This window comes from Aquarana catesbeiana, linkage group LG03 (genome assembly GCF_042186555.1).
Source record: "Aquarana catesbeiana isolate 2022-GZ linkage group LG03, ASM4218655v1, whole genome shotgun sequence".
Taxonomy (NCBI): Eukaryota; Metazoa; Chordata; class Amphibia; order Anura; family Ranidae; genus Aquarana; species Aquarana catesbeiana.
Window position 1 is genome coordinate 230,286,404 of NC_133326.1, and position 15,605 is coordinate 230,302,008.

The 15,605-nt window shown below is 43.6% G+C and overlaps 1 protein-coding gene across 1 annotated transcript in view; it reads right to left on the minus strand.

The window, feature by feature from the left end:
* Positions 1-15,605, minus strand: part of TES (testin LIM domain protein) — a gene marked incomplete in the record, with an annotated part of 95,542 nt that overhangs the window by 2,306 nt on the left and 77,631 nt on the right. Inside the window, 2 exon segments of the mRNA XM_073619847.1 lie at positions 2,926-3,084; positions 8,282-8,497. Of these exon segments, the coding sequence (XP_073475948.1) occupies positions 2,926-3,084; positions 8,282-8,497 (375 nt within the window).

Genomic DNA, 15,605 nt, shown 5'->3' on the forward strand with positions numbered 1-15,605 from the left:
TTCGACCCTTCCTAACTAATGACACCACAAAGCAACTTATTCACTCCTTGATTATTTCCCGCCTTGACTACTGCAACTCTCTCCTTAATAGCCTACCTTTACACAGCCCATCCCCCCCCTTCAGTCTATTATGAATGCTGCTGCTAGACTAATACACCTCACTAATCGATCTGTGACTGCTGCCCCTCTCTGCCAATCCCTTCACTGGCTTTCCCTACCCCACCATATAAAATTCAAAATGCTAACCACAACATACAAGGCCATCCACAACATCACTCCCAGCTACATCACCAACCTCATCTGCAGATATCACCCAAATCGTCCCCTCCGCTCCTCCCAGGACCTCCTGCTCTCTAGCTCCCTTGTTACTTCCTCTCATGCTCGCCTTCAGGACTTCTCCAGAGCCTTCTCCCTGCCCCGGTATATCCGATCAGCCCCTAACCTGACCACCTTTAGGAGATCCCTGAAAACTCACTTATTCAGGGAAGCCTATCCCACACCCACCTAACAACTGTGCCTGAGCCACCCCCCATAAAATCATTCCCTGCATCTATTAGCTTTTGTAGCACCACCCCCCTCCCTTTAGAATATAAGCTCTATGAGCAGGGCCCTCCTGTCCCTTCTGTATTGAACTGTACTGTAATTGTGCTGTCCCCCCTCTACATGGTAAAGCACTGCGTAAACTGTTGGCGCTATGTAAATCGTAAATAATAATAAATGCTTCATTGTGGCGACGATTTGTCTTTTTAAAGACCCTTTTGACTCCTCTCCAAACATGGCGTTTATAGCTGTGACAAAATTCAATCTTGGTCTCGTCACTCCAAATTATTTTGTTACAGAAGTTGAGAGGCTATTCTAGGTGTGTTTGATACATTGTAAGAGGGCTCTATTGTGGCATTGGTAGAGCAAATATGGTTAACATTTTACAAACTGTGACTGAGGTACCTAAACACATGAACACAACAGTACATATTCTTAAACCATAAACTAGCTTTTGGAGACTGGCCTGCCACTGTAAGATGAGCGTATGCGCCGCTCAGTTTACAGTGCTTGTGGAGATGGCGAGCAGGCAGATAGGGCCATTTTATTGCAGAAGAGAAAGTAGATGTCTTTTCTGCAATAAAAGCCTGCCTGCTTGCTGTTTTTTTCAATAAGACTTTACAACATTTTTAATATTCTCTATAGCTGAAGGCACTGTGGACCAATCCTCAAGATGCACAGCAAAAGCCCCCCCTGCTCCCCCCCCCCCTCCGCCACGCTGCAAACGTTCTGCGTATTTACATTAGGGATTAGAAGGCTGCCTAATTACTGCTGGAAGTGTAAGTGGGTGAAATGAGCTGGCTTAGACAAAAGTTTCAGTGCTTCTGCTGTGAAATTTGAGGATTCCTTCCCCCCCCCCCAAAATGACTGCAGCTACAGAGATCAGTGAGGGATCATTTATTACTTGTTAATATTACTTGTTAGCTCCCTTGTTACCTCCTCCTCTCATGCTCGCCTTCAGGACCTCTCCAGAGCCTCTCCCATCCTCTGGAACTCCCTGCCCCAGTATGTCCGATCAGCCCCTACCCTGTCCACCTTTAGGAGATCCCTGAAAACTCATTTATTCAGGGAAGCCTATCCCACACCCACATAACCACTATCCCTGAGCCACCCACCATCAAATCATTCTCTGCAGCTATTACCTTTTGTACCACCACCCCTCCCTTTAGAATGTAATCTCTACGAGCAGGGCCCTCCTGTACCCTTTGTATTGAGCTGTACTGTAATTGTGTTGTCCCCCCTATACATTGTAAAGCACTGCGTAAACTGTTGGCGCTATATAAATCGTGTATAATAACAATAAAAATAATAACAAATTGTAAATTCTTAAATGGCTGTAGTATAAATGCCCAGTGGCTTCAGACTCCTTGATGTAGATGTCTACATACAAGCCAATGAAGCCAGACTATAAAAGATATTGGTGTCAAGAGTAGAACAGTTCAACGACCCTAGATTTCACCAGCAAGTGGCAGCAAGGCAGTCTAGCAGAAAGAAGGGACAATGTGTGAGCGGAGAGGTAATGACCCCGAGAGCATCGCATCACTATAGCAGGCATCTATTTTCACTGGAAATCTTAGAAGTTTGATAGCTGTAAATACAGAACATTTTAATTATGAGTGCACATGAAAATTACTATCTAGGTACATTGTAAGGCATCTGTTATATCAATAAGCCATCACTGTCTGTGGTGCTAGCTCCCTGGTTTTACTTACCGTCACCAGTCAGTATCCCTGATTGCCACCACACCAGTCATATGATGGTTCTGTACTGCACTGGTAACAGTATATAAACAAAAAACCACAAACCCCTCGCCAAGCTTCTTACCAAATACCCTGGACTGTACTTTACAAAAAATGAGTCTTTGTACAGTCCTGGCACTTGAAGGACCTCAAGAAATAATAGGCAGTCAAATACATATACACCACATAGAACAGAAACTAAGAAAAACACGTTGTTTTCTAAAATTTTCTGTATTTTTTCATTTATATAGCACAAAATAAAAAACCCAGTGGTAATTAAATACTACCAAAAGAAAGCCATTATATAATTTCATTTGGGTACAGTGTTGCATGACTGAGCAATTGCCAATTAAAGAAACACAGTGCTAAATAGAGGAATGGAGGTCAAGTAATAAAAAGCGTGATCCTGTATGTATACTACCATATATGTGGTTGAGCAAGGAGATTAAAACTTTTTCCTTATCAATACTGTGGCTTTTTGAATCTAAACTATACTGAGTTCTCTGTCAGGAAATGACCAATTTTCATTAAGAAAAAAAGATTACTGTATATAAAAATAATGGAAAAACGAGTGACAAAATACAGTAGGAAAGCAGAAAAATGGAAGGAACAGGAGTGACAGCTGAAGTATACTGAAGGGTCTTACCACTGCATGGTTCTTCACATAGCAAGGCTTGCACACTGGCTTGTCATTCACCATCACATAAATTTCCCCAGCCAAGACACAATCACAATCAAAGCAACAAAAATGCTTCAGGTGCCAGTTTTGTCCTTCTGCTTGAGTGTATTCATTGCTGAAAATCAGCTTGAGAAGAAAAAACAAAAAAAAGTTTAAAAATTAATATTTAAAATTACACAGCATTTTGTAATAACTGGTTGCCGACCGGCCACCGCAGTTTTACTGCGGCAGAATGGCACGGCTGGGTGAAATGACGTTACCTTATGTCACTTCGTCTTTTGGCCACTAGGGGTGCGTGTGCCCGGAGCCAATGCAAGTGCCCGGCAGGCTTGATGACTGCCGGGCACCCGCGATTGCTCGTAACAGGGCAAGAACCGGGATCTGTGTGTGTGTGAACACACAGATCCCGGTTCTTTCAGGGGAGGGGATACAGATTGTGCGTTCATACAAAGTATGAACACCGATCCCTCTTGCCCTAGTCAGTCCCAACCCCCCCCCAGTTAGAACACACTAGGGAACACAGTTAACCCCCTTGATCACCCCCTAGTGTTAACCCCTTCCCTGCCAGTGACATTTATATAGTAATCAGTGCATTTTTATAGCACTGATTGCTTTATAATCATCAATGGTCCCAAAAATGTGTCAAAAGTGTCCAATTTGCCTGCCGCAATATCGCAGTCCCGATAAAAAAAAAATTATAATATAATATATATGCGCATTCTTCTACGCTTATGTAGAAGAATACATATCGGCCTAAACTGAGGAGAATTTTTTTTTTTTTTAAAAACAAATGTGGGAACAGCAAAAAGTAAAAGATAGCGTTTTTTTCAAAATTATCGCTCTTATTTTGTTTATAGCGCAAAAAATAAAAACCGCAGAGGTGATCAAATACCACCAAAATAAAGCTCTATTTGTGGGGAAAAAAAAAGAGGACTTCAGTTTTGTTTGGGTAGTGTCTCACGACCGTGTAATTGTCAGATAAAGCGACGCAGTGCCGTATCGCAAAAAATGGCCTGCTCATTGAGCAGCCAAATCTTCCGGGGCTGAAGTGGTTAAGGAGACCCAATTGTTACTTCTTCCCTTGTGCTTTTTTTATTCAAAGCACCAGGTGTCACTACAGCACTACTTTCAAAATAACTAAACATGCCATCTGGCGGCCAGTAAAGAAAAATACATGCATGATGAAAATTATGACATTAAAGCAAACCGTCCACATAAAACTTAACTCTTGTAAATAAGCTTAGGAAAGGAAAGGAATGCTTGAACTTTATTTCTAAACAAACTATTTCAATACTGAAGAATTTAATAGCAGCAAGTGCAATCAAAGATGTTTTTACCCAATATGCATTTTTGCAACACTTAAATGTTATATTGTGGAGATAAGAATTCCCTGGGAATGATATTAAAAATCAGTACAGTAAAACCTTGGATTGCGAGCATAATTTGTTCCGAAAACATGCATGCAATCCAAAGCACTTGTATATCAAAGTGAATTTCCCCATACGCAATAATGGAAACTCAGAGGATTTGACCACAACCATTAAATTAGAAATCCTTCAGTCTATAGTCCTTATTAAAAAGTTTATAGCTATGTGATAGGTTGTGTAACCATAAAACATCCATCCACAAATGGTAGCCTCTACAAGGGCATTAGAAGCAAAATCCAGCAGGAGCTACAGAGTATAAAAGAGAAGAGAGGCGCCTCTAAGTGTAGCAATATGGTTACATTTAATGAAGGTACAACATTTAGCAACTCACATGGTTGAGGATTAAAACAGGCACATCTAAGTATGCAGGCATTCGGGGTAAAGCTGTCCATATAGACCTTGCTTCGCACCGCCGACTCTTACCGATGTCTGCAATCGTGACCGGGAACACTACCCTGCAGTAGAGCGATCTGAAAGCAAGGCTTGAACTGCTCGTGGAGCGCAGTGTGGAAGGGATGATGTTGATGGCGCTGCGGAGGACAGTCTATGTGGACAGCCCGGATACCTGCATACTTAGATGTGCCTCTTTTAAATCAACCATGTGAGTTGCTAAATGTTGTACCTTTATTAAATGTAACTATATTGCTACATTTTTGAGGCACCTCTCCTCCTATACTCAGTTGTGATAAGACGCTACTTGTATATCAAGACATTGCACGTTTATGAAGTCAAAATTTTTTTTTTAGGTTTTACTGTATTACATCTACAGAGTTTAAATTCTACTAAAAGCTTTAGGGCTCTTTTACACTGATGATCCCTATGTCCGTTTTTCATCCTTCCGTTTTCGGATGAAAAAACGGACATACATGTATCTCTATGGAGCGTCGGATGTCAGCGGTGACATGTCCGCTGACATCCGACCCGCTCCGATCCAAAAAGTGTAACGGAGGAAAACTCTACTTTTCCATCCATTTTCGGATTGGATGACGACGGACTCTACGGTCCGTCATCACCCGATCCCCCATAGGGGAGAGCGGCGCTCTGACAGGTCCGTCGCTGCACAGTGTGCAGAGACAGACCTGTCATCTTCATGCTCAGCGGGGATCGGCGGAGCGATCCCCACTGAGCAAGCGGGTGTTCACGGGGCGGATCATCACTGATCCGCCCCGTGTGAAAGAGCCCTAAATCATTGTTCCTGTAAATGCCAGGAAATATATTCATATGTTACACAGAAAATCACACCAGAAATGTGAGAACATTTTTTTTTTTTTTTATTTAAATAGAAGTACTACCAGTTTGTTTGTATATTGCTTGCTACAATATGGCAAAGTACAGATGATCCGATATAAAAAAAAAAACAAAACAAAGAAAAAAAAAAAAAAAAAAAAAGAAGGCTTTTGAATGTATATGGCACAGTAAAACTTTTTTTTATTTTTATTTTAAGTAGCTGCACATAATCAGAGCTCTGAGTTTGCAATGCATCTTGGGCCACAACTGCTGTATCTAAAGTTTCCTATAAGTGCTCGGGGGTAACTCAGTGGCAGAACCTGGCACAGCTCACATTTTCATCTTAGGCATTTATAACTACCTTAAGGAGGACTACATCAAGTAGACCTATTCACATGTAGGAATAGATAGCAATATCTATGTACATAGTTGTTTTATGTTCTGGTCAGGATCTAGTAAAACCCTGACAAAAACAAATCCTGGACTGTACTCCCCAAACATCACTGTCTAGATTGATTCAAATTAGCATTCAGGTTTGTCCTTCGCAGTCTTGCCTCTTGATGCTCTTTATATCAGCTTTTCTTCCAAGGAATTGCATTTTTCAGTTGGGAGGTTCAGTTGCTCTAACAACTGGCTTTGTAAAGCCTTTCTTGCATTTTTTTCTATAATTAATAGAACAAATCTACCAAATTCCAGGTCTACATATCACTAGAGCAGAGCAGAGGCCGATTAAATTTACCAATTTATCAGGCTTAAGCTAAAAAAACTGTGTGGTGATCAAATAATAAATTTGCCACATATACCTGCTTCAAAAATTTTAGAGACTGAAATGTTTGGAGTCTAAGCTTACATCAACTATGAAAATGTATTCAAACCAGGCTATTTGCAAAATATTTAAGTAATCCCCGAATGCAAATCGTATAGGTATGGTAAACCCACAAAAAATGAGAACTGGACTACTGGGAAGATGAATGCACAATGTAGATTTTAAAAATAGCCCTAGCACCCATGGCCCACGCTCCACTGGAGTCAGCTGGAGGCCATTGGGCCCAAAAGCTGCAGCAAGAACCACACTAACAGAGTATTGACAGAACGGCAGCTCAGACCTGCTGTAGGTCATTGTTGTGTTCTTCTCATATGAGCAAATATTTCTTCAATGAAAAGTTCTTGAATTAAAGTAGCAAATTCCATTCTACCTATATAGTTTTACATGGCAGAATATCTACCTTTAAAATAGTTTAAACCACTGGGCAATTATAATATTCAAAGCTCAACAGTGCCAAGCATGTGCTTACCTATCCCATATAGTGATTTAATATGCGTTTCTTCAAAACGCTAAAAAAAAAAAAAAAAAAAAAAAAAAAAAAAAAAAAAAAAAAAAAAAGACTACCTTTAGTTTTACTGGATAGGGCACAGCTCCCTTTGTATTTCTGCTGCAGATCAAAATCAGTGCTAGTGTCATGTCTGACTAGGATTGGCTGTTCACAAAATGCAGGGCCAATATGTCAACACAGCCTGCGTTTTGTGAATGGTCAAACAGAAACAAGGCGAGACACCAATGTGTCCATCAAATCCATGGGGCTGGAGAGGGGTGAAAAAACAAACAGTGAAACTAAAAAAGGATCTGAAGAAAGCACACAGTAAGTAACTATATGGTAACATACCAAGCATAGTAAAGCTCTAAAAACGATGGTGCCCAAAGCGCATAATGATTATCCCATATCCCAATTTGATTAGGCATTTGTTACCATAACCATTAATAGTTTAATGGGACAATTTTTTTTAGTTTTTTAAATGAGAAATAAAGCTGTTTTTCAGATACACCCCCATCCTTTTAATAACTTGCAAGGGTCATTGGAAAGATCTGCTCCCCTTTTAGGGTTCATTCACGCCAGCTGCAACGGCTGTTGTGCGATGTCTTGCGGTCTGTCCAGATCAGTGCAGTGCTGATGCTCTGAGATCAGTGCATCTCAATGTTCCTTTTTTGTTTAAAAAAAAAAAAAAAACAACTTTATTGAAATGTCACACAGACAATTCATGAGGTTTAATTGGCCACCAAGCATGCGGTACTATTTTTTAGCGCACACCACCAGAAAGCAGTGGTGTGAACCGGGAACATTGGAGAAAAACGCATTTTGCCTTGTCATGCTTTGGGACTGCGTTGAGCAGTTATTCCAGTCCCAACACATCTGATGGTAATGTACCCTTTGTATAGTAATGTATGTACAAGTCTTTCCCACCATGTCTGTAGAGGGTGATATGGAGCAAGCCTGCCCATAAGTTAGCAAAGGTATACACACCAAAAAATGGTGATGGAACCAATGAAGGTACAGCATGATCTTTTTCCCCTTAACCTAGCCTATTTTAGTCAAATTACTGAAAATTTTATTTTATTGGTTGCTAGAGATGACCAAAAGTCTACATGTTGCTCTTTTCCCTAAACTAGCACAGTAGTTCACACTAGCGAAACGCCACTCAAAAAATATAGAAGTTCCCTTTAGAATTGTTAAAACGCCAAGCCAATTTAAAAAGGTATTCTAAGCCAAGGAAATTTTGCTTAACTGGGTGTTGGAAGGTGCACTAGTGAAATATCAATAAATAAGAACCAACAGGAATGAAAAATAGGTGAGGCTTAACATTACTGACTATTAAAGAACGCGTGGATTTACCTCATCACAGCCTCCACAGCGTGGCTTCTCACTGTCACAGTAATGGCGACCACAGTAAAGCTTCCCTTTTTTCCAGAAGTAGATCATATCAACTAGGAGTTCGTTGCAGGTGTTGCAGACAAAACAAGAAGGATGCCAAAGCTTGTCATAGCCAGCTCGCTCTGCATACACAGCAGGGTCACCCTCCCTCATGTTCTCCTTGCACTTGAAGCAATACTGTGGACAACAGTGATAAAGAAAAAAAAAAATAAAAAAAAAAAATAAATAAATAAATATAATAATAATAATAATAATAATAATAATAAATAATAATAATAATAGCGACATATACAAAAACATATTGCAAATAAAGTTCTCAAGTATAGAAGACTTTGGTTGAAATATAAAATAGAACACACATAACCAAAAGGCTTTAGATAAAGAAAGCAATGCTAATAAAGCATTCTAAAACAGGTTTGATACTGTGCCAGGTGCAACACATGTTGTTCTGCAACCTACGTGTTTCACAGCTCCAAAATGCCATGCAGACAGTGACATGGACCATCGATTAGCTCTCCTGGGACACTTCCTAATCCTGCTGTGACTAAGAGGAATCAGGCTTGCTACAGGAATTAAACAGGCATTGCACAGCTATTTTCACAGGGCTTCTCCATGTCTCAACACTCCCTCTCTACGCAGCAATAAAATGCTAATTAGCAAACCAATTGTGAGCTGGGGTCACCATGCATACTTCGCCCTCTCAATCTTTTAACTCTTGACTGGAGGAGTCACAAACATCCCATTGTCCAGCCAGAGGAACGCCTCAGATGGAAAAATTGCTTCAGTCCTGGCAGTTGCTTACAAAGCAAGATATTCCCATAACTGGAGATGTGCTTCTAATGAAGTTTGGCGAGTAATGAGGATGTTCTGCGACACAATCCTTTCCAGGCATGACTGAAGTCTGGATCAGCGAAAGAAAATAAATACAAACAAGCTGCTACACATGGACAAATCAACAACCTGTAAACAGGCAAATGTATCCACGGCAACAACCTTATCACATGAAGGAGGTTTTACTCGTGCTTAGAATGGAGTTTATAAAAAGTAGGTGTGAGCATCGCTTTCGTAATGTGCACCATAAATTATGGAAAAAGAATTTGGAATATGTGCTGTAAATTAAAGTTTTAAAATAGCCGTCTGGCGCAATAGCGAGAACAGCTAGAACAGAGTTTTTACAATCACGTGTGAAGTAACGAGTGTTCTTTAAGGAGAAGGTAACTAATGAACACAGCTATGAAGCTACCTGAAAAGTGGGGGGAAAGAATGCATGCTGATCCCATCCAAAAAGGAGACGGTCAAAAGAACAAAATGATTTGGTCACAGCCGTTTGAAAACCTTGGTGTAGCAGTCTACAATTGTAGAGTTGTAGAGTTACAGTTCCAACTTTTGAAAGGGTCCAGACATAAGAGTCATGCATGACTAGCCATAGACAAAGGTCATAATAACTCAAATCAAAAAAAAAAAAAAAAAAATCCCAGATAGCCTTTCCCTCCACTCACACAATACACACTGAGCAATGCAAGTACGCTTTTGATAGACTGCTTTGATTATGTCTACACTTCTGGCCACCTAATTGTTTGCGGTGTACAACCTGTCAAACATTTAGTGCAGGTTAACACTGATTCTGGTTAGAAATCATGCAAGTTCAGCTGAACTCGCAGCATTTCAAACCGGCAATGTAGTCCGACTTCAGGGGGCGATTTGACAGACATCTGTGTGGGTTCATGTACAGAGGTCTATTCAATTCGCCCCTGAAGTCGCCAAAAGTAGTACAGGAATTACTTTTGGGAATCGGTGCAGAGCTGCAATAGTCTCTGCTTTGGCATGTAATTTGACATGTAAACGTGGGGTTAGAGATGTAGTTTACTGAAGCACCGTGCATCAGGATTGGCATTTTAAAAAAAAATGCTTTTACACATGCACAGCCTGGCCAATGGATCACACAGAGCTTCAGCACTGGGTGAGCTTTCAATTTTGTGAATGAGCATTCAGCCATGTCGGGCTGTCACCAGCCTGGCATCACTGATTGATTATTCATAAAAGTAAAAGCTCACATGGCACTACAGCGTTGTAGGATCCATTGGCTGGGCTGTATGTAAAAGCAGCCACTGATAGACACACAGCCGCAGCGTTGGGTGATCTTTCACGATCATGAATGAACAATCAGTGCTGCTTGTGCATCCAGAAGAAGAGCAAGTTCTCATGCACACAGGGCGTTAGAAAAAAGAAGGAGCTACAAAGCCAATACTTGCGCCAAGAAAAAGGCCTTAAAAATGCGCTTTTAGAAGCTTTTTGCATTGGCGTTCATGTGCGGTTAGACGGGTTAGTGTTTAGCAGCGTTTCTCTACAGCATCTTCTATGCTCGAATAAGGGTCTGGTATGGATTTGGGGGGGATCCCATGCTTTTTTTGTGGGGTTCCCTTTTAAGATCCATACCAGACTGACTCAATGGGCCAATCTGGGGGGGCACGCCGTTTTTTTTAATTTTATTTTGGTCATTTCCCTTCAAGACCCTTAGAGCACAAGTCACATGCCACATGCCACAAGTCGGATCAGATACGCCTTCCATTCAAATAAATGGGCTGAAAGTCGGATCAGTTAAGATAGCTCTCATAGGGAACCATTGATTTTGATATGTCAAACGCGTACAGCGTTAAGCTATGTCAGACGTTTTTACAGCTGTAATGCTGTAAAATGTGCTGGCCCTGGGGTTTTTTTTTTTTTTTGCAGCTTGAAACCACCTATGCCATGTACAGCTCCTAAAAGCCTATTTCCCTGTACACACGGTCAGATTTTGAGACGGAAAAAGTGCGATCGGATTGTGTTGTCGGAAATTCCAATCGTGTGTGGGCTCCATCGGACTTTTTCCGTCGGAATTTCCGACACAAAGTTTGAGAGCAGGATATAAAATTTTCCGACAACAAAATCCGATCGGTTAAATTCCGATCGCGTGTACACAAATCCGATGCACAAAGTGCCACGCATTCTCAGAATAAATTAAGAAACAAAAGCTATTGGCTACTGCCCCGTTTGTAGTCCTGACGTACGTGTTTTATGTCACTCAGAACGATCGGATTTTCCGACAACTTTGTGCGACCGTGTGTATGCAAGACAAGTTTGAGCCAACATCCGTTGGAAAAAATCCATGGATTTTGTTGTCGGAATGTCCGATCAATGTCTGAGCGTGTGTACAGGGCATATGTGTGCATGGATACATAGAACAACATGGAAAGGCCAAAGGCCAAGAACCACCGGCTCGGTTCTCTCAGATCCTCAAGCAGAGAGCTGCTGACTGTCAGTCAGCAGCTCTCCTCTCTGCTCCTCCACGCTCATTGGAGCGCTGAGCTGTGGAGGGGAGTGGCCATTTTAAGAGCTATGGGCGGAAGTGACGTTTTGACGTTGCTTCCGCCCTGCAATGGTATGCTGACAGGTGGGGGCCATCTTCCCCTCACTCGTCTCCATACCCAGCAAGGGAGAAGATCCGATCGCCTCTGCCGACGGCTCTGGTAAGCGGTGGAGGGCACCAGAGCGCGGCGGGAGGGGGTCCTCTCGTGCTGCCGATTAAAAGTGATCTTGCGGTGAATCCGCCGCAGAGACTACTTTTATCTGAAAGCGGACCGCCGGCCGAAGAGGAGGATATCGGGGTTATGGCAGCTAGCTGCTGCCATAACAACGATATTCCTCTTCAAAGTTAGGACGTATATCAGCGTGCGGTGGTCCATAAGTGGTTAAAGAACATAAATGCTGTGCATGTACTGAGAGGTTTTTATCCTAAATTTTTTAATTTTTTTGTTCCCCTGACAAAACCAAGGCAAAAATTTATGGTAAAAGGAGCAGTGTCCCATTCTAGACTTTGGCCGGTTTCCCTTTTTACAATTCCACGCCACATATGGAATGTAACATGGACTGAAAGCCTAAAGTATATTAAATACCAATAACAATGTATTGCATTACCAGTGCTTCGATGTAGTGACTGCAATCGTGTGTGGGTTTTTTTTTTTCTCTCTCTCTCCTGTGATCCTGCCAGTGACACACTTCTTCTGTAGGATAACTCCTTCACTGATTTTACTAAACCAAAGGATTCTGTGCTGATGAGACAATTTGTGTTGTTCAAAAAAATGTTTACCAACTGAACAGCTGCTCACTGAAAGATATCCACAAAACGATATCTATACAGATTATATACACCATACATGTAAGGTGCTGTCTTTTTTTTTTTTTTTTAAAAAGGAGAAGTCCAGCCTAAGCTCGTTTGGCTGGGCTTCTCCTCTGGGTCACAGGAGTGCAATTCATTTGGAACTCCTGTGACCCATTTTCAGCAGAGAGCAGTCTGAAGTCCGCTCTCTGTTGACGTCACCAATATCATTTCAGGCACCGCGTCATCCTGACTTCAGAATTCTGGATCCGCCAGGTGCCTGGACTGATATATATCCATCCCTAGAGAATAAAATGGCGGTTGTTGCAATACTTTGTGTCACGCTGTATTTGCGCTGCGGTCTTACAAGCGCAATTTTTTTGGGAAAATTACACTTTTTTGAATTAAAAAATAAAACCGTAAAAAAGTTAGCCCGATTTTTTTTAGCTATATTGTGAAAAATAAAGTTACGCCGAGTAAATTGATACCAAATAATTCACGCTTCAAAATTGCACTCGCTCGTGGAATGGCGACAAACCTTGGCACTTAAAAATCTCCATTGGTGACATTTAAAAATGTCTACAGGTTACCAGTTTTGAGTTACAGAGGAGGTCTAGTGCTAGAATTATTGCTCCCGCTCCAACAATCGCGGCGATGCCCCACATGCGTAGTTTGAACACCACTTTCATATGCGGGCACAACTTACGTATGCGTTCGCTTCTGCGTGTGAGCTTGGCGGGACGGGCGCTTTAAAATTTTTATTTATACACTGTCCTTTCAAAACCAAAAAATGTAAACATTCCTTGTAATAGAAAAAAAAGCATGACACGACCTCTTAAAATGTGAGATCTGAGGTCTTTTTAAACCCAGATCTTATATTTACAGTAAAATGCAATATATATTCTTTTAACCAAAAAAATAAAATAAAATAAATGTCCCCTTTAAGAGCATTGGGCGGAAGAGACGTTTGACGTTGCTTCTGCCCTCCAATGCCATGGAACCAAGTGGGGGCCATCTTCCCCTCACAGCCTGGATGCTGACGCGGGGGTCTCCCCCCCTCCCCATAAAAGTGATCTTGCGGTGACTCTGCTACTGAGACCATTTTTATCAGAAAGAGGACCACCGGCCATTTTTAAAAATACCAGGGTTATGGCAGCTAGCTGCTGCCATACCGGTATTTAGCGCCAACGTACCAACTTATAACGACGGCGGTTGGTCCTTAAGTGGTTAAGGTTTATGGAGCTTGATTCAAGGTCATAAATCCTGTGGTTGACACAATGAGGTTGATTCAGGCTGGGTTCACACTGGTCCGACAAACGCTCCGACATTGGGAGCTCATGTCGCATGACGTGTGAAATTTAATGTTTCCCTATGGGAGCCGTCCTAACTGGTCCGACACAAGTCGTTCCGACTTTAGAAATGCTCCCTGTACTACTTTGGTCCGACTTTGATCCTACTTCAGCCTATTGACCATCATTGAAGTCGGATCAAAGTCGGATTGCCGTCTTGCATGATCCGACTTCGGCACGCGACTTGTGCTCAGATGTTCTTGAGGGGGAACTCCGCGCCAAATTTTAAATAAAAAACCGGCATGGGTTCCCCCTCCAAGAGCATACCAGGCCCTTGGGTCTGGTATGGACCTTGAGGGGAACCCCCTACGCCGATAAAAACGGCGTGGGGGTCCCCCCCAATCCATACCAGACCCTTATCCGAGCACGCAGCCCGGCCGGACAGGAATGGGGGTGGGGACGAGCGAGCGCCCCCCCCCCCCTCCTGAACCGTACCAGGCCGCATGCTCTCAACATGGGGGGTTGGTGCTTTGGGGGAGGGGGCGCGCTGCGGCCCCCCACCCCAAAGCACCTTGTCCCCATGTTGATGAGGACAAGGGCCTCTTCCCGACAACCCTGGCCGTTGGTTGTCGGGGTCTGCGGGCGGAGGGCTTATCGGAATCCAGGAGCCCCCTTTAATAAGGGGGCCCCCAGATCCCGGCCCCCCACCCTATGTGAATGAGTATGGGGTACATGGTACCCCTACCCATTCACCTAGGGAAGTGTCAATAAAAAAAAAAAAAAACACCACAGTACACAGGTTTCAAAATTAATTTATTGGGCAGCTCCGGTATCTTCTTCCGACTTCTCCCGGTGTTCCGCCTCTTCTCCCGGGCCCCGCCGCTATCTTCTTCCAGCTCTATTGCCAGCGAGGGGCCCGGTCTGCTGCCGCTGTCTTGTCGCCGCTGTCTCGCCGCTCCTTCTCTTCATCTCTTCTTCCGATGTTGACACGACGCTCTCCCCGGCTGGAATGCTCTCTGTGCGCTCTGCTCTGACTTATATAGGCGGTGACCCCGCCCCCTTATGCCGTCACAGTCCCTGGGCATGCTGGGACTGTGACGTTTTAGGGGGCGTGGTCATCACCCGATGACCACGCCCCCTTATGCCATCACAGTCCCAGCATGCCCAGAGACTGACGGCATAAGGGGGCGGGGTCACCGCCTATATAAGTCAGAGCAGAGCGCACAGAGAGCATTCCAGCCGGGGAGAGCGTCGTGTCAACATCGGAAGAAGAGATGAAGAGAAGGAGTGGCGAGACAGCGGCGACAAGACAGCGGCAGCAGACCGGGCCCCTCGCTGGCAATAGAGCTGGAAGAAGATAGCGGCGGGGCCCGGGAGAAGAGGCGGAACACCGGAAGAAGTCGGAAGAAGATACCGGAGCTGCCCAATAAATTAATTTTGAAACCTGTGTACTGTGTTTTTTTTTTTATTGACACTTCCCTAGGTGAATGGGTAGGGGTACCATGTACCCCATACTCATTCACATAGGGTGGGGGGCCGGGATCTGGGGGCCCCCTTATTAAAGGGGGCTCCTGGATTCCGATAAGCCCTCCGCCCGCAGACCCCGACAACCAACGGCCAGGGTTGTCGGGAAGAGGCCCTTGTCCTCATCAACATGGGGACAAGGTGCTTTGGGGTGGGGGGCCGCAGCGCGCCCCCTCCCCCAAAGCACCAACCCCCTATGTTGAGGGCATGCGGCCTGGTACGGTTCAGGAGGGGGGGGGGGGCGCTCGCTCGTCCCCACCCCCATTCCTGTCCGGCCGGGCTGCGTGCTCGGATAAGGGTCTGGTATGGATTGGGGGGGACCCCCACGCCATTTTTA